Source organism: Schistocerca nitens, chromosome 1 (assembly GCF_023898315.1).
Source record: "Schistocerca nitens isolate TAMUIC-IGC-003100 chromosome 1, iqSchNite1.1, whole genome shotgun sequence".
In the NCBI taxonomy this organism is placed as follows: Eukaryota; Metazoa; Arthropoda; class Insecta; order Orthoptera; family Acrididae; genus Schistocerca; species Schistocerca nitens.
In genome coordinates this window covers 542,644,196-542,664,047 of record NC_064614.1, presented here as the reverse complement: position 1 = coordinate 542,664,047, position 19,852 = coordinate 542,644,196, and the positions used below count along the sequence as shown (strand labels likewise).

The 19,852-nt window shown below is 41.9% G+C and overlaps 1 protein-coding gene across 1 annotated transcript in view; it reads right to left on the bottom strand.

Moving 5' to 3' along the window:
* LOC126236322 (Parkinson disease protein 7 homolog) overlaps positions 1-19,852 on the bottom strand; it is a 50,260-nt gene that overhangs the window by 10,917 nt on the left and 19,491 nt on the right. The window contains exons 3-5 of the mRNA XM_049945541.1: positions 15,004-15,165; positions 1,354-1,423; positions 651-776 (exon numbers count right to left, since the gene is read on the bottom strand). Coding sequence (XP_049801498.1) covers positions 651-776; positions 1,354-1,423; positions 15,004-15,165 — 358 coding nt within the window. The remainder of the gene's footprint in view (positions 1-650; positions 777-1,353; positions 1,424-15,003; positions 15,166-19,852) is intronic.

The following is a 19,852-nucleotide window of genomic DNA, read 5'->3' as shown; positions in this document are numbered from 1 at the left end:
AACATGTCCTGGAATTTTGGAGAGCGAAGTTGATTATGTGTGAGTGCCTGAACTTTGATAATTGTCTGAAAATAAAAAATTAAACTGTTCAGTCGAGGGAGGACTAGAACCAAGGTCCTCTCATTCGACAGCTGCTCACGCTAACCACATGACAACGGCGCTCCTGAGCTCACACTATCCTTGATGTTGCATATCTTGCGCATGGACTACTCAGTTTCTATATTTTTCTTATTCTTTTCATAGTTTCACACAACTTCTTCCTGTTTTCTCGATTGTTCTGTGTTCAGTTTTTCAAGGCCTCTCCACTGTGCTAACTTATAACTAAATCTGAGGGGGGTGCGATGGGGAGGTTCCCTTGTAAGCATCAGTGAGGAGGAAGAACATCAGGGTTTAACATCCCTTTTATGACGAGGCCACTGAAGACGGAACACAAGTTGGGATTGAGGAAGTAATCTTTTCTGAGCAACTGTCCCGTCATCTGCCTTCAGCGACATATACTGGGATTTGAACCGACGTCCTCCTGAATGTGAGTCCAAATTGCTACCATAGTTCCACCTCGCTCGGACTAACCAAGATCATTTCCCTTTACTTAGGCCACTGTGCACTGTCAATAGCACGACACATACCTCTGAGTTACGTAAAAAACCTACCGTCCACGACTACTTTGTCTTCCTTGTAGTTGTACTTGTTGCCGTCCACCATGGCGTCCTTAAGTGGCGGAAAAGAGGTGATGTTTTTGCCGTAGCCAACACCGTGTGCCTTGAGAACTGTAGGCGCTGCAAATAAGAGCAGTTCATACATATTACTACTCAAGAGTACCAGGGAGTACTATTATATCTCTGTTAAATTCAAGTCATACCCCATGAACAAATGCAACGAAAAATATTTTTTTTTCAAACTTAAAATCTTCACTGATAATCCTACTATCGCTCGAAACAATATGGTAATTATTTTTGACCTTGTGTTAGTTAAAAAAAATTTTATTTCTATTAATAATATGTACTCATCTCACAGATATATTATACTTTGGACAAATTATTTTTGATCTTTCAGTTGGTAATCATGATCCACAAACCTGAATTTAAACCTCACTTTAACATTTGGAGCAATTAAAATTCATTAGAATAATATCACATAATCAGTAACTTACTGAAAATTCAAGAACAAATTGTGATTCACAAGCTTACTGCTTCAAGCTTCACTGAATATCTGCTTCCTGATAGACAAACATAATTAATAAAATTGTCACAACTTCTCAAGATACGTTGTGTTTGATGAAATAAAGTGAGCAACTAAACGAAATTTATGGGCGTATACTTCAAAATGTGACTTAGTATTATTTTAAACACTTACCTGCACAAATAGCGCATACGAAACGGCCAGCTCTTTCTTGTTCTCTTAACAGCGATCCAACTTCAGGTGACTGAAAAAGAAACGAATTTATAATTTATCTGTCTCGTATAATCAGTATGAAACTACTCTTAATGCTGAGAGCTAAAATTGAACTACCTTGTTGTAAGGTTACAACTGCGCTTATCGAAAATAGTAGGTCCATGTAACATCGACAGCCTTACGATCACAAGGTATTAGAACTTCTAGGTAAGGATGATCACACTTTCCCTGAAACTTGCAGCAACAAGCAAGAGAATATTGACACTAATTTTCTTTTTTGTCTACAACATACTGTTGGTAGCTGTGTCTTTACGAAACTACTGTTTGCCCGATTTTAAATTGTATGCACCGAAATCCATCACACTATAATTCTTCGAAAGGGACAAAATTTACTCATACAATTAACGATGTAACAGTATGTGGATTATATAGTGCCATTTATCACTATATGCGTGGTCCATTAAGTTATCGATATCTGGAGCGACTGTTTGTTGTCTTGTAGCAGATAAATAGAAATCATAATGGTAAAATAACCCGCATTCTTTCTCTCTCTTTGAATGTAAGAAAATGTACAGCTAGGAATGTTCGAACTGCATAAGGCTCTAGAGCTATAGAAGCGAAAATTTCAGACCTACACAGAATGTAATACGCTTCATTGGATCATCACCAGTACAGTGCAGGACTCACCTGTACGGACCCATGTCACTGAACAAGAAAATCGATTAGAGATTCTGAATTGCTTTATATTACTCGTTTTGACAACCGCCTGCTTAGCTGATTTATGACTGCAATTATCTGTCACCTGATTTATGTCATTTCATTGTAAGCTAGCCATTTTTGTTGCTGTTTTCGTGGCATCAATAAAAAACAGCTAAAAAAGTGGTAACGTGCTTGCCTCCCACGCAGCGGGCCCGGGTTCGATTCCCGGCCGGGTAGGAGATTTTCTCCGCTCGTGGACTGAGTCTTGTGTTGTCCTCATCATCATGTCATCCTCATCACCGGCACGCAAGTCGCCCAGCGTGGCGTCGACTGAAACAAGACGTGCACATGGCGGCCGAACCCGAATGGGGCCTCCCGGCCAACAAAGCCATACGATCATTTCTTTTTTTTTTTTTCACTCGTTTTGAAAATACGCTCTTATTTGCCAGGTACGGGTTCTTTGAGACCTACCAAAAATATAGATAGTAAATGGCGTTTCGCCATGACAGACTGCTCAGCATAATTTTCTCTCTTCGGTGCATAAATTTCTCAATGAGGCCTAATTCATTTTGAAGTATTTCAGCATAAACAGCAATGTATTGTAAACATAACAAGTGCTGCCACCTGATAGTGACATAGGAATCTATTTGTGCAAATGCCTTTATTTTTCTGTCCAAAGTTGTGATTTTATTTTTTATTATTTTTGTAATATGCTATCCTAAGGACTTAAATTACATGTAACAACTAAATGTGTAGTATACAATAAAATATACACAACTGGTCATTAAAATTTCTACGCCAAGAAGAAATGCAGATGATAAACGGATATTCATTCGACAAATATATTATACTAGAACTGACATGTGATTACATTTTCACGTAATTTGGGTGCATAGATCCTGAGAAATCAGTACTCAGAACAACTACCTCTGGCCGTAATAACGGCCTTCATACGCCTGGGCACTGAGGCACACAGAGCTTGGATGGCGTGTACAGATACAGCTGCCCATGCAGCTTCAACACGATACCACACATCATCAAGAGTAGTGACTGGCGTATTGTGACGAGCCAGTTGCTCGGCCACCATTGACCAGACGTTTTCAGTTAGTGAGAGATCTGGAGAATGTGCTGTCTAGGGCAGCAGTCGAACATTTTATGTATCCAGAAAGGCCCGTACAGGACCTGCAACATGCGGTCGTGCACTATCCTGCTGAAATGTAGGGTTTCGCAGGGATCGAATGAAGGGTAGAGCCAAGGGTCGTAACACATTTGAAATGTAACGTCTACTGTTCAAAGTGCTATCAATGCGAACAAGAGGTGACCGAGACGTGTAACCAATGGCACTCCATACCATCACGCTGGGTGATACGCCAGTATGGCGATGACGAATACACGCTTCCAATGTGCGTTCACCGCGATGTCGCCAAACACGGTTGCGACCATCATGATTCTGTAAACAGAACCTGGATTCAGCCGAAAAAATGACGTTTTGCCATTCGTACACCCAGGTTCGTCGTTGAGTACACCGTCGCAGGCTCTCCTGTCTGTGATGCAGCGTCAAGGGTAACCCCAGCCATGGTCTCCGAGCTGATAGTCCATGCTGCTGCAAACGTCGTCGAACTGTTCGTACAGATGGTTATTGTCTTGCAAACGTCCCCATCTTTTGACTCAGGGATCGAGACGTGGCTGCACGATCCGTTACAGTCAAGCGGATAAGATGCCTGTAATCTCGACTGCTAGTGATACGAGGCCCTTGGGATCCAGCACGGCGTTCCGCATTACCCTCCTGAACCCATCGATTCCATATTCTGTACCAACGCGAGTAGCAATGTCGCGATACCATAAACCGCAATTGCGTGTCGTCACTGGCGCCAATCTTGTGTGAATGCTCTGAAATCTAATCATTTGCATATCACAGCATCTTCTTCCTGTCGGTTACATTTTGCGTCTGTAGCACGTCATCTTCGTGGTCTAGCAATTTTAATGGCCAGTTCTATATGTGTAAACGTGTTTGTTCGAATTCGAAATGGAATTGCACTGGCTGTACTAAAGATATTTGTTGTTGAAAGAGTCAACAGTGGCAGTGTGTTGCTGCCAGCAAAAGTCAGTGTGCTCAGAAGGCTTGGTTCTGTGATGTCAGTGTACTGAGATGACGGAGGGAGATATTTATCGCCATGTATTATTAACCACAAAATCTTTATAAGAGATCACACACACATGCGCGCGCGCACACACACACACACACACACACACACACACACACACACACACACACACACACACAGAGAGAGAGAGAGAGACAGAGAGAGACAGAGAGAGACAGAGAGAGACAGAGAGAGAGAGAGAGAGAGAGAGAGAGAGAGAGAGACACACACAGAGAGAGAGAGAGAGAGAGAGAGAGAGAGAGAGACAGACTGTCTCTAAAGTTACCATACACACTTCAACAATGAGCTGACACAAGTAAGTCCACCAGTAATCTTTGTAAAGTGCAGCTCTCAAAAATTTTTGAGCTATTTAGACTTCCATCAATTAAAATTGATTTCAGCAGAGGTGCCTTTTTAAATCATTTTTTCTAAACCCATTATAATAAGACGTAGTTTGTTATTTCATTTAAATGACAGGATAAATTTGATTTAGTAACGCTGTTTGCAACTAAAGTTTATTTTATGGCGCTTCACGACTTCGTCCTGACCGTATTTCATATTTGAAGGTCGTTACAGTCACGTGACAGAGTGTTACTAGCAGCACATTATTTTTCAACATTGCAGTAATTAGTGGTATTTTTGATAATGTAGTTCATATTAAGTATTTAAATGCAGTGCTAGAAGATACTAAATGATTGACCATACGTACGTCAACATTCCAGTTATTGTATAAACAAAATAATTTTTCCTTTAATTTCGATTTCAAAATTATTCACACAAAGTACTCTTATGTTCGCTTTTAAAATTTTCGTTGTCACAGGGCGTTGAGGACCCGATATGCCCACAGTCATTATTCCTAATTAGGGAGGATATTTAACTAGTAAATCCATTCAGCAGTATTACAAATGTTGACTATAGTGGACCGGACAATAGTTAATTTTGTCCTGACCCATGCATTTATAGATCGACAAAATTGAAAATTTGGCGGTTGTCAAAAAATTATAAACCATTGCGACACTGGTGTCTGGCGTATCGGGAATGGAGTAGGCACAGTAGAACAGCATTGCAGAACCGGAACAGCTAGGTAGCGAAGACAAAATAATAACTAATCACATAAAACTAGTGGGTTTTGAAAAACAGAATTATGACAAGTTAAATTGCCCAGCGAATGCATTTACAGATATACTAATGAAGAGGGTGGTAAATATTTTCATCCAAGGGAGTCGAAAATTAGAGTAATGGATCAAGAGCATAAAATTAATGTAAAAACATAACTGATGAAATTAATGTTAGCAGTAAACCATAAGCTAGACGTGCAATGGTCTGAAACGCTAACGTCAGCAACATCTCAAGTGAGAAAATTTTATCTTCAGGCATCAATTAGGAATCTTTATTGAACAGTAAAGTGAAAGTTTTACTTGACATGATAGGTACAATGAATGAAAGTATGAAAATTTTTGACGAATAATTGGACACATTAGAGGACAGCGTCTGTCGGAAATACAAGCTTTAGATGAACAGCTTAAAGCAGATAAAATCGAAGTTTGCACAGCGCTTCCTCAGTCAGTAAATAAACTTCAGAAACAGGCTGGCCTAGTGGTACGTAAAACTAATGAAGATATTCAGAATTTAGAAAAATGAGTTAATGAAATGTTGGACAATAAAATGTCATGAATTAAAGCATATGTTTGAAGAAACGAATCATTGGGAGCTTCCACCGACCTACAAATTTCTGAAACTAAACAGAAAGAAAAACTGAAAATCGTTGTTTCTAAAATTTCAGAGGAATTAGTCCACAAGCACATTGTGAAAATGAAAAAATCAGAATTGCAAAACGAAGCTTTACAGGAGACGCACGAAGTTGGGTAGTCCGAGCTGTTTTAGGATTTAACATTTTGGAAGAATTCTTAGAAAACTTATAATCACAGAGTACAGATCGAATGGTATTAAGAATTCTTAGACGCACCTTGACGTAGATCTGGGGATAATATGAGGATGAAAGTATGTTAGCGAAGATCTGTATATATAAAACATATTAGTGGGCTAGTTCCTGAGGACAGTTTGTAAATGACCATGCATAGAAAACTCCCATGGGATATAAGAAAGTATATCACTGTTGGTGATTATAGTGGAAACCTTTTTGAGAAAATTGAGGGAAGCAAACATTTGAAATGGAAGAGGCGATAGAAATTTTCATGGTAATCACGAATGGTATAATGAACTGAATCAAAACAAAGCATATTGCTGACGAAAGTAGATGGAGTAAGAAGTGAAAGAGATATAAGAGCCTGGAGGGGTGCAAATATATAATATCATGATAGATGTGATGAGGAAACACGCGCTCACAACGGTGAGAGGCCTACATGGTGCAGGTTGTGACCACAGATCCCCTGATTACATGTGTAAGCAATCAAATGGTGACGGCAAAACCATTCACATTAATAATAGATGTACTGCATATAATGGGAATACAGTCAATTGTTGTCAATTTTGGGACAGTAGTAACAAAATTCTGTGGAGTAACGAATAAAGAAGTTGTAGTCTGAAGAAGGTTCAATCTCCAAAACGTGAAGACGAAAAACAAAGAAAGAAACCAGCTCTATAATGTTGTGTGAGGTTTTCAGTTTAATGACAGATATGATCTGCAGGAGTATATTAATAGGGAGAACATATTGTTCTACAGTAACATAAAAAGTGAGGATAAGCGTGTAATGACTTGCTTCGATTAAATAAAGATTGATTGTGGTGTTAATGTTTTTAGCACCATTGTAGAGATGTATGAAATGATGTATAGCAAGTGTGTGGAAAAAATGAACGGGTTAAGTCAGTGGTCGTCAACGTTTTTTGCCCATGAGCCATCAGTGACGCTGTGGAATGGCACCCCGGGCCACATGTGGCGATCTTATTATTAATGGTATGAACCTTCGCTAAATTAGAAATAATAAGGGCGCTTTACATTGACCTCCAGGACCCAAGTATCAATTTTTAAAAGTCAGCACCATTCGAACACTTCATGTCCACTGTTACGTTTCAGACTGCTTTCACCCTCAGCGACCCAAAATTGCGGCACTAATTGCCCGATGGAGATTTGTGTTTTCTGTGTGAGCAGATGAGTATTGATTAATAACAGTAACTATACTTACATTTAAAAGCGTTACGCAATTTGAGACATGATTAAACATGTTTACTAAGTGTTTTGAATGTCATTTTTCTTCACTCATTGCATTGCATTATAACAGCTTTAATTTAATTTCATATTGTTCCATAAAAACACGGGAGAACTGCCGGATATCAGTAACTTCCTGCCACTGATAACTTACTGATACCAGGCAGTTCTCCCGTGTTTTTATGGAACAATCAGTACGCCGGGAAAGCTTTAAACATAATTTCATATTCATTGCAACAAATATGTAGACTACCACATTTGAAATAACTGTCTCTGTAACGCTCATTCACGGATCGATGTTACTTCCATGCCAAAATTTATAACATAGGAGCTGATTGGTGCGCGTCAGGCATGCCATGATTTGTCAGCACTGGAAGACAAAAGAGAAAACATTCCTCCCACAGTGACCATGCTACTTAGCCCTCTGCACCTGAGTTAAGCAGCCAACTTTACTTAGCTCACTGCAGAATTCACCATCGTCAGTTACAATTAAGCACATCTTAAAATATCATTGGCTCTGTAAGTATTTTTGTTCGTTACTGAGCAGTAAAACACCCTCTTAAGAAGGTCCTGACGTTAGATGATATTTTTTGGATGCAAATTTTAGTTAATATAAACATATAATATAAAATGTAGCTGAGGACCACAGGGCGTCTGAATACTTAATTTGGGCTACAGGTGACCCACAGGCCACAGTTTGACAACCACTGGATTAACGGATAGCCTTAAGGAATATTCATAAGGAAAAGGAGATGTAGCAAACGGGAGTTCTAAAACATGTGTAGTGCATGATAGTGAAGATATTGAAGAGAAAGTGGGGTGTTGTGTGAGGATAGTGAATCAAGTGACAATGGGGAAGAACTGGAAGCGGATGTTGAAGAGGAAGGGGTATGGAGGATAAAATCAAGTACAGGGTTGTTTTGGTGCTGATGAAGGCAATGAAGGACAAAGTACAGTGAATAAAAAATTGTTCAGCCTACTAATGTTGAGCAGGAAAATGAGATCGATCTATCCTGGTTATCAAAATGCATCTGAGTCATGCTGCGGCTCACGTTGGTGCTGTTTGTAGGTTTCCACCCTCTCTTGGAGACCAGACAGTATCGTTTAGTTGGCATGGTTGCGGCTGTTTGTCTTCTTCTCCTGTTGACTGGCCACTCGGTTTCGCAAGCGTGTCCTGTCCGCTAGTGGCAGCAGCGGCGGTTATTGGTATGTAGTAGCTGTTGCCCTATCTTTGGGGCGACGTCGTTGTTTTTCGGGTAGTGTAAGTGTGCGAGCTCGACTGGGGACTCAGGAGGAGCCAGATCCGCGTAGTGCCAAAACACGCCGGGACCGCTGGCGGCATACATGGACTGCCGGATGGAAAGGCAGTTATCACGAGGGTGCACGACCTCGTCGTAAACCTGATCCAGCAAGCTTTAAGATGAGTGCATTTCAATCCAAGAAGAGAAACCTGCACCATTGTGATGTCTCGCGATTCTCCAGTGATTTGGGTTCGTGTTGCTGCTCGTAGTGTCGCCGAGGCGAAGAGCAGCCAGTGGAGTGCTTGGGGAAGGAGAATTTGATTAGCTTTCTTCGACTTCTTTTTACTATTTACTGCGTTCAACTTGTTACAATTTTTTAAGTTTTCCTGCCTGGTGGCCGATAACGCCCCAGTTACCTGCCCTGGGGGATGGTATATGTAACGGCAGTGTACGATTCCTCGCCTTGCCGCTGCTGCCGGTAAGGCGTGTAGTTTTGACAGCTTTCTTGATTTAGGCCAGTTGGTGATTCTTCTACTCTAGTGGTAGTGATTCCTTTCTCGTTCCGGGCGCTCTAAGCACAGTATTCTGGGGACGTAGTGCAGACCGCCGGTTCCGGCTTTGGCGTGTTGTTCCATCGTTGCATTTGGCTTATCGGACTTCAGGTAGCTTCAGCTAGATTATCATTAGTCATTCGTTAGACTGCCACTAGTCTGAGTTATCATCTTGTGAAGTGAATGCAACTCTTGACTGCCTATCTCATCGATCGCGAAAATGTTTGTTGCCGGACCTTTTCAGAGGTCGATTACTGGAGCACCGTCTGAGGCCCCTTGGTTCTTTTAAGACATGTGTGTCCTAAAAGGACGTCTGATGGCCAGTATTTCAGTGTAACGCTCCTTCAGCCTACGGCTTCTGGGGTTATAATCTGCCTCAGTATCCTTTAAGGAACTTATGTACTGGTCCTTGTGTTTTATTATTGTATTATTTATTACAATAACTTGTAACGCCTGCATTAAAGGTTATATATGTCTAGTTAATAGTTCTGGTCGCCTTCTGGAATAAATCTAGCAGTGTAGTCTTCAACGGATGTTAAGGGTTTTGTTACGAAGTTTACCGTCATTTTATTTCACCCGTTTGGTGCTCAGTTACCTGCGTTTTTTTAAGTAACCTTTGCTATTTTATGTGCTGTTTCACAGCAGATTCCTAATTTTTTTATATTATTGCCGTTCCTTGCGTGTAAGGCCTTCAGCCGTGATTGTGGTCATTTGCCTTAAAATTCTAATTTGGTATTTGTATTTTAGCAGTAAGCATTAAAACCTTATTTATTGCCATTCCTGGCGTATGATGTCTTCTGTTGTGTTTGTGGTGACTTGCCTTTAATATTTCAATACCTGTAGGTTATAAATTGCAGCGAGTTCTTAAACAATGCTTAATTTATTGCCATTCTAGGCGTGTAAGGCCTTCAGCCGTGATTGTGGTCACTTGCCTTAAAATTCTAATTTGGTATTTGTATTTACGCAGTAAGCCTTTAAAACCTTATTTACTGCCATTCCTGGCGTCTGATGCCTTCTGCTGTGTTTGTGGCGACTTGCCTTTAATATTTAAATACCTGTAATTTGTAAGTTTCAGCGAGTTTTAAACAATTCTTACTTTATTGTCATTCCTGGAGTGTAAGGCCTTCTGCCCAGATCACAGTGGCTTGCTTTTAAAACATTATCTGCTGTATCTGTATTTAATGGTGATTTGCTAAATTGTAACTCACTGAAAACACTATTATTTACACAGTTGTTCATCCCTTCATTAATAACGCGTAGTATTTTTATTTCTTGTTGAGTCTGGAATTACTGGTTTAAAATAAATTGTATGTAACTGTAAAAGGCAACCAATAGTAACTGATTATGGCCCCGCCCACAATCGTAACCGACTCCTGCCTTCCCTTGATTACCAGGTTTCAGGATCAGCTGGGAGTAAAAGATAATCACGGCATAGAATCTTTACAGACAGAGAAAGGGGGAGATTAACCAAAATAAGGAGAAGATAGGGATGTTCCACAGAATCGTAAATACCACTGTGAAAATTAATAGGTTAATGAAATATGAATGGACGGCAAGGCCAATTGAACAGGAATTGTTAGAGAGGAAAAGTAAGGAGTAGTATGTAGGAAGGGGCAAGCTATAACAATGATTGATATTTGTGGCTTAATGGAAAGGGTGTGACTGGACTCTGGAACGAGACCACTGCACTGTCAGAAGCGTTAGTTCCCTGCCCCTCCCCCCTTCTTGATTGACTCCTGGTAGTAAGTCGCATATGTAATCAAAGCATCTGTAGTTCTGGAGGCTAGAAAGAAAGTTTCCATTGTTGTGAATCCTATGTATCAGTGCAAAGTTTATGGATGTTCACTCATATTTGTGTATAGTGAATTCATGAAAGAAATTTATGGAACGCGCCAAACCACCTTCAGCCCGAAGAAAGCGCATCACTTGTTTGTATCGCTTCAACTTATCATCGATTTTTATGTGTTAGAAGACTGAAGAGTTAAAGTTGTTTATATAGTTTCTTAAATTTTTGTGTTAAAATATTTTAGATATGTGACACTTGAGGCTCTAGAAAAGCTGTGTCCTGTCAAGTCAGCGAGTTTGCAACGCCCAGCCGATTGCTGAATCGCGGCGTGCGGCAAAGATAATAGCTGCGATGCAACTGGCCACTACGAACGCTTGCCAGCGACTGCATAGAAGAAACACTTATTGTTAAAGAAAGAATTAGCGTGGTATATTTGTTCCCAGAAAATGGTTCTTGGCTTGTCCTTTGACAATTTCAGTATTAGTATCCGAGTATAGTTCGAGTAATGAGCCTCGAGAGAGATTATCGTGACTGTAATGAGATCTGCTCACACATACGATACGTGAACTGGTTAGCAGTGAGGATGGAGTTCAAATGTGTTCAGAGCAGTTCTACGTCGTTTAGGAAGGTATTTTGAGAAGATTATCGGCTTATGTAGGAAATGACTATTTCTCAGATTTTTGGTAGAGTGTAGACTCACCAAGTATAAGAAAAGCTCCGATTCATTGATGTGTGAGATTAGTTACTCCTAGTTGTGATTAATGGTGCTTCGTGCTGCTTAATAGCCACGCGATGGTAGGCGAACCGCATTTCAATATTTGTGTGAGATTTTCCGTTAGATGGTGTATGTGAAGAGACGAGTTCACGCTGAGTCACTTAGTTGTTTTGTGGTTGAGGAGTAAAGCACGCACTAAGAGATAGTGGCGTTGCATTGTATTATTGTGGTTCTACAGGCGTACGCAAGCACTAAGGAGTAGTGAGTTAGCGATATTTGGGATAGAATTTATTATGTGACTTCGGCGTGAGCGCCGCAATATAGTAAATTCCGAAAATCTCGTTGGATGCACTGAAGGCGTAATCTATATTAAAGAGAACGGTCGTCCTACGCAATAGTTATTTATTGATGGCTGAAAAGTGGCGGTGGCACATAGGTTTCTTGTTTTATTTTATTTTGTTTTATTTTATTTTATTTTTGTTACATTTTCGCTTAGTGGGGTTTTGAATAGTGAACCAGCACTCGTAAATAAAACGCTGAATAGGACGTGTAGTTGATTTAAATTCACGAAATAAAGAAAACGGTTTTAAACTGAAAAGGTCACTACACGAGTTATCTCTTATCCCCAAAATATTACCAGAAAAAATAATCAAAGTGGCATTTGAAAGCAGAGTATTATCTGGAATATATATTTTCGGAATAAAATAAATCCAAATGTCAATAAAACAAAAGACTAGAATATTGGTAGAAGCTAAGTTCAAAGAAATTAAAGAAAAGGAATAGTATCTTTCAGTGACTGACTTGTAACGCAAAGAAAGACAATTAATCTTTAGACAGGGAAAGCAAGTTTGCTTGTTACGTAAAAGTGATTAACTATTAATGAAAAGTTAGTCCATGCAATTCTGAAGGTTTGAGATCGACGGAATAATTTCATTCTGATAAGACTTCAATTGAGTCAAGGATGTTGTTGTAGCAAGGCGGTACTTACAGAGGTTATCGTTGATTGACAACGAGACATAAATAGTATAAAATTATGTCATTGCATTGTGAACGTATTCTCCAATATAGGATGGTGTTATTGGTAAAGTAAATACATCATTCCTACTCCCCGTAGACTCTCGCACTCTGGTGAGTGATGCTAGTTTTCGTGGTATTTTATCTTTCGAACCTAGTAAACCCTGATAGACAGATGTGTTGTAATTGTTATCCAGATAGCTATCACTCACCCCATTACACCACGAAAAGTGTTATTGTGTCCATGCTTTCAAAGATAGTGATGTCGTAGCGAGCGGCAGTGTAATTTATAGCGTGAGAAGTTAAACATAAAATCTTACGTGACGTCGTTGTGTTAGCCCTAGGACGCCCAAGCCTTTTTTTTTCTAACTTGGATGCCTAGGGAGGGGGGGGGGGGGGGTTCGGCGAGCCCACAGGTATTAAATAAGTTTACTGACGAAAAATTACAACTTTCGAAATGATTTATGTATTTTAACTAAGGCGTCGGTTTATAAATGTTGTTAATTGTTATAAATATTGGATTGAGTGAATAAAAAATTGACATATTACAATACAAAATACAGATGTGTTCGTATACAACAGACTACTCTGAGTCCTCAACTTCAAGGCAAGAGACACACTTCACAATTTTTTCTGAATGTTTATGACACTGTCCACAATACTATTTTGGTTTACTTAGATTGTTGTACTTCTGCTTCTTTGTTTTGGCTTTTCTTACACAAATATGGCACTGACCTTTCCCTGCAGGAGGCTGACGTGCTTCTGTTGTCACTTCTTTGATTTTCTTTTGTAGAATAGTCTTCACTGATTGAAAAATTTGGTTAGATAACCCTCTTGCATTGGCACTTCTTTCTTCTACCTGTAATTTCACTAGTTCCACCCCACCTTGCAGAAGATAAAGTTTCCGTTTGTTGTGTTTCTTTTCATCCAATCTTGGATGTTGCTGGATGAATATGGTGGTTGCATTGATAGCACAAATGTCGATGAGAGAGTAAAATACAGATAGAGGCCATCTCTTTGTTCCCCTCTTGCAGGTGTACATACGCGCCATTTGATCAATGGTATCAATTCCAGGTTTAGTGGAATTATAATATGCATTTATCTCGGTTTTATTTTTCTCTCCTCCTACAGTGCCTTTATCTTGGTGCGTTGTTGACAACATCAGTAAGTTCTTACTTGGTTTCATTTTCGTTGTGTAGGACTCCAAAGTTACAGGAGGCCTACGTGTTGGGAACTGCACTAACTCATTGCAAGTTTACAAGATAAATAACAGCTGACTGACATCAACAATCACTTCCTCTGATAGTAAACCGATTCTTGTGAATATCAAGAATACCAAGCAACAAGAAATTACCTTGCATTGTTGTAGAGATGAGAAATACGAAATCCTACTAAGGGAAATTTTCTATAGCATGGAAGCCTAAGGAGGGGGGGGGGGGGTTGTTGGACCGATAATCAGTTTATTTATTTTTTCTTTCAAAGCAGGAATTTTCTATAAAATATATTGACACTAACGTTTCATAGAATACCCAACAAACAATAACTCAAAGGGAATGGCTAAAAATGGCTCTGAGCACTATGGGACTCAACTGCTGTGGTTATCAGTCCCCTAGAACTTAGAACTACTTAAACCTAACTAACCTAAGGACATCACACACATCCATGCCCGAGGCAGGATTCGAACCTGCGACAGTAGCAGTCCCACGGTTCCGGACTGCGCGCCTAGAACCGCGAGACCACCGCGGCCGGCAACTCAAAGGGTATATGTGGTATGAAAGTTACTTGGGCAAAAGCAGGGGCCATAAAAAAATTGTGGGTTCAACGAAACCCCCCCCCCTTAGGCGTCCTAGGATTAGTACATACGATTATTTGAAATCAAACAGATTACACCGTTGAGTGTAGGCAAGATCTTGTCAGGACAACTCATTGTAGTATTACACGAGTGAGCCTTATTGGCCGACGTTGCTTTTCACCTGCGTATTAGTTTGTCCATGCAGTGTATCTCCTAAGGTTGGAACATAGTACAAAGTTGGCGTTAGTGGTATCTAAAGTGTGGCGTACTACAGTTATTCGTGCAGACTATTATCACAGAATTACCGAAGGTGCCTAGTGAAGGATGACGCAAAGAGTGCTCCATTACCATTAACATCTGCGACAAAGTAGAGATGTTAACAGTCGAAGTTGAAGAAAAGCAGAGTGATACCGTTACTTGATAGAAAAAAGAGAAGGATAGTTGTACTACAGAGACTGGTGTAGGTCGGCTAGACGTGCCCAGTGTGATGTGCAGAGACTCACCGCAGCCAGGTTCTTGGCGCCCGGGATGCCGCCGGGCAGCACGACGGCGTCGTAGGTGCCGTGGGTCATGGCCTCCACTAGGCTGACGTCTGGCACCACCTGCGTGTCTCGCCGGCAGCGCACGGGGGAGGCGCCGGCCACGCCAGCCACCATCACGCGGATCTGCGAACCCGTGCACCCGCGCACACTGAGCGACTCCGACAGAAAGGCCAAGGCAACAGGTCTCATCTACCTGCGGCTTGCATTGCTACTGGTAGGGAGGAGGCCTCGCCATAGTCCAACGTGACACTTTTACAGCTTTCAATAGCATATACACTACTGGCCTTTAAAATTGCTACATCAAGAAGAAATGCAGATGATAAACGGGTATTCATTCGACAAATATATTATAATAGAACTGACATGTGATATCATTTTCACGCAATTTGAATGCATAGATCCTGAAAAATCAGTACCCAGAACAACCACCTCTGGTCGTCATAACGGCCATGATACGCCTGGGCATTGAGTCAAACAGAGCTTGGATGATGTGTACAGGTACAGCTGCCCGTGCAGCTTCAACACGATACCACAGCTCATAAAGAGTAGTGACTGGCGTATTGTGACGAGCCAGTTGCTCGGCCACCATTGACCAGACGTTTTTAATTGGTGAGAGATCTGGAGAATGTGCTAGCCAGGGCAGCAGTCGAACATTTTCTGGATCCAGAAAGGCACGTACAGGACATGCAACATGCGGTCGTGTATTATCCTCCTGAAATGTTGGGTTTCGCAGGGATCGAATGAAGGGTAGAGCCACGGGTCGTAACACATCTGAAATGTAACGTCCACTGTTCAAAAAGCCGTCAATGCGAACAAGAGGTGACCGAGACGTGTAACCAGTGGCACCCCATACCATAACGCCGGGTGATACGCCAGTATCGCGATGACGAATACACGCTTCCAATGTGCGTCCACCGCGATGTCGCCAAACACGGATGCGACCATCATGATGCTGTAAACAGAACCTGGATTCATCCGAAAAAAATGATGTTTTGCCATTTGTGCACCCAGGTTCGTCGTTGAGAGTACACCATCGCAGACGCTCCTGTCTGTGATGCAGCGGCAAATGTAACCGCAGCCGTGGTCTCCGAGCTGATAGTCCATGCTGCTGCAAACGTCGTCGAACTGTTCGTGCAGATGGTTGTTGTCTTGCAAACGTCCCCATCTGTTGACTCAGGGATCGAGACGTGGCTGCACGATCCGTTACAGCCATGCGATAAAATGCCTGTCGATCTCGACTGCTAGTGATACGAGGCCGTTGGGATCCAGCACGGGGTTCCGTATTACCCTCCTGAACCCACCGATTCCATATTCTGCTAACAGTCATTGGATATCGACCAACGCGAGCAGCAATGTCGCGATACGATAAACCGCAATCGCGATAGACTACAATCCGACCTTTATCAAAGTCGGAAACTTGATGGTACGCATTTCTCCTCCTCACACGAGTCATCACAACAACGTTTCACCAGGCAACGCCGGTCAACTGCTGTTTGTGTTTGAGAAAACGGTTGGAAACTTTCCTCATGTCAGCACCGGCGCCAACCTTGTGTGAATGCTCTGAAAAGCTAATCATTTGCATATCACAGCATCTTCTTCCTGTCGGTTAAATTTCGCGTCTGTAGCACGTCATCTTCGTGGTGTAGCATTTTTAATGGCCAGTAGTGTAGTATCTGATCAAAAGTATCCGAACGGATCTAAATATTCCGGATTTGGCCACAGGTTGTCACAAGAGGCAGATCTGCAAGTATAGGAGGAGGCCGGTGCTATTGTGCTGTCAGTAGCGAAGCAGTAACAGCAGAAATGGTTGGTCAGGAGAGCTCAGTGACTTCTAACGTGGACTTATCATTGGATGTCACCTGAGTATCAGATTCATCAGGCCATCTAAAGCTACCCAAGTCGACCCGTGACGTGATTGTGAAGTGGAAACTTGAAGGAGCGACCACAGCTAAAGCAAGACCAGGCAGAGCTCATGTGCTGAAGGAGTGGACTTTCGTGGACTGCGGAATGCGGTTGTAAAGTATCCGGATGAAATCACCAAAAGGAATCACTCGTGACTTCCAAAGCACACAATGATTGTTCAGATGGAGTCAATTGAATGTGGTGCAATGATCGTGAAACCTCTCATAAGAGACACATTCCTGCAGTTAGTGCTAATCGATATTTGAACTGGTCTCAAGAACGACGTCACTGGACAGGAGATGACTGGAAACGAGTGATTTACGATAATGAATCACGCTGTAAAGTGCGGAAATCTGATGGAAGGGACCGATGGCCTTTGTAGTCTGATCCCTTCAACCCCCACAAACCCCCCCCCCCCCCCATCCGATGGAAGATGTTGGGTTTGAAGTGTAACGCCGGAAATGCATATCCTCCTATTTCCATCTATTGTACTGTAAGTTTTTTCCTTAATTTGTTACCTGAATATATGACATTTCTGTGCCTTTATATATTGTAATTGGTTTACTATTTGTATATATATATATATATATATATATATATATATATATATATATATATATATATGCATTTATGTCGGTGTATAATTGGTTTGTTTCGTAAATATTATTTGTATTTTTACGCTGGGTCTTGCCTAGGGAAAACTGCTATCGAACGATTACATCGATAGGTCGTGTGAAGAATCAGTGTGTAGGATCTTTGGTAGGGTTAACTCTGCCGCGTGGAGCGCGGGCAGAGCAGTTGGGGTCTGGCTGGAGTAGCGAGTGGAGCAGGTGTGTGGTGTGACGCTCCCGCGAGTTGCCGCGCTTTCGGGGTTTAGCAGCATGTAATTGCGCTCGACTTGCTATGTTAGTTTCTGGCACGGTGTCGCGGACGGGAAGCATTAGCCGGCGCACATCAAGAGCCCGTTTCGTTTGGTGACCGTGTCGAGAAGAAGGCGCGCCAACATCCAGCTTCTGCAACAGCGACGGCCGACAATGAGTGACCGTCGCCACCTCCTCGATCGACGGCTTCAAACGTTCAATCAACTAACAAGGAAGACTAAAAGCACGTAAAGTTTCAGAACTGTATGGCAGACCTCAGCTTTTCAAATTGTTCCATTTGCCTCGCAAAATTACAGCAACTCAGCATGAACCTTTGTTGCTCATTGTCCCAATTGCATTACCAAGCAGGGTCCCTTCCTTTTCCGAAATGAAACCGAGTGTCGTTGAAATTCAGACGCCAGCATTAAAGTACTATCATTGCATTTCATTACTTTAGTTTCAAAGTGCAGTTAAAGCATAGCTGGCTACAATAGTTAGATTACACAAGCACAAATTAAGAGTGCGAGTTTTGTTAGCATATTTTAGCTTACCTGTGACTGCAGCTCAGCTTGGTACGTACTAAATTTTACTATTGTTAATTATTCAGAATCATTTAATTCAAGTTCAAAGTTAAATCTCTTGTTTCTAAATTGCGTAGAGTCAAGTTGCTTTTGAAATGATTGTTGAGGTAGTCCAAGGCTAACCGTATTCTGCTGGATTTCGATGTGCTTCAGAAAGAAAGCTCACTATTAACTTCAGTCACTAAATTAACTTTCGATTTTCCGGATTTATTAATTCTTTGCTAAATTAAGTCAGAGTGTAGCGAAAATTATTACTTCTGACAAACTTTCAGTTTTCACACTACACGTGTCAACCTTCAGTTGCCACGCTTCTAGTGCTAATTATATGTGTAATAACCTTTCTTTTTCAGTTACTATAGTAATTGTCCTTAGGACAGGCGACCGTGATTTCCCCCAAATCTCAAATATCTAATTACCGCTAGTTAATTGTTGACGTAACGGCCGCACATTTACTTTCTTTATTAACTTTACCCCTTTTCAAAATTAATTTCCACCAGTTTCATTTGCATTTTTCCTTTCATTTAGATGTAACCCTTTCCTCCCTCTTTACCGACAGATTAACTTCGGTGACGATTGCTTTCCCAAATTTCCCATTAGGTACACGCGGTTTAATTTTTCACTGTCATTAAGGTCGATAAGTGAGGGGGAGGTTACAGAAGAATACGTGCAGATCGTTACCTGCCATCGTGAGTAGTGACCAACAGTGAAGTAGGAGCAGGTGGTTGAGCCGTGGTAAAAATTGCTGTTTTGAAGAGCGCGTCGCAGCGCGTTGTGTGAAGCAGTCGCCCTCCGTTTCTGGCGGTGGCGCCGCTGTGGCAATCACAGCTTTGGTGACTCCCTCTGGTGGGAAAGGGGAAAGGTTGCCTGTTCACGTGCATTTAAGGGGCGCTATCAGCTCGGCGGTGAGTCAGTCGGGATGAGGTGGGTCAGTCAGTCTCGGCGAACCTGGTCAGATGGTCAGCCGGGTCAGTGTGGGGCAGTCAGTGTCTGTCTGTCGTCTGGAGTGCTAGTATGTGTTAGGCCGCCAGTCTGCTCGAGTTTGTTCCATCAATAGTTATTGGCGGTTGGATCGATCGGTTGCTCGGTCGCGCCCTGGGACACAAGATGACATGTCCATTTTGAGCGTCGGCGCATGTGAAGTCGCCACGTGAGTCCAGTGGGCCGTGCCGTATAGCGAGGGGTAGTGGCTTCGCGGCCGACACGAGAGCAACAGGAGCCAACCTACGACATCGGTCTGGCCGGTGCGAGCTGCGACGCCTTGAGACGGAAGATCGGCGCGCCTTCCTGAGTCCGTTGAAGCGGCTGGCAGCGGACGGTTCGGGAGAGCGTTTAGGGGGTGCTGCGCCAGGTCTTCGCCAGAAATCGCAGTTTATTAGAAGTTAAGTGACTGGAGATATGCTGTTCATTTACTTGTTAAATTCTACTTGTTTTCTTGGTCAGTCTCTCGTCCCCAGCTTGCTCGTCTTT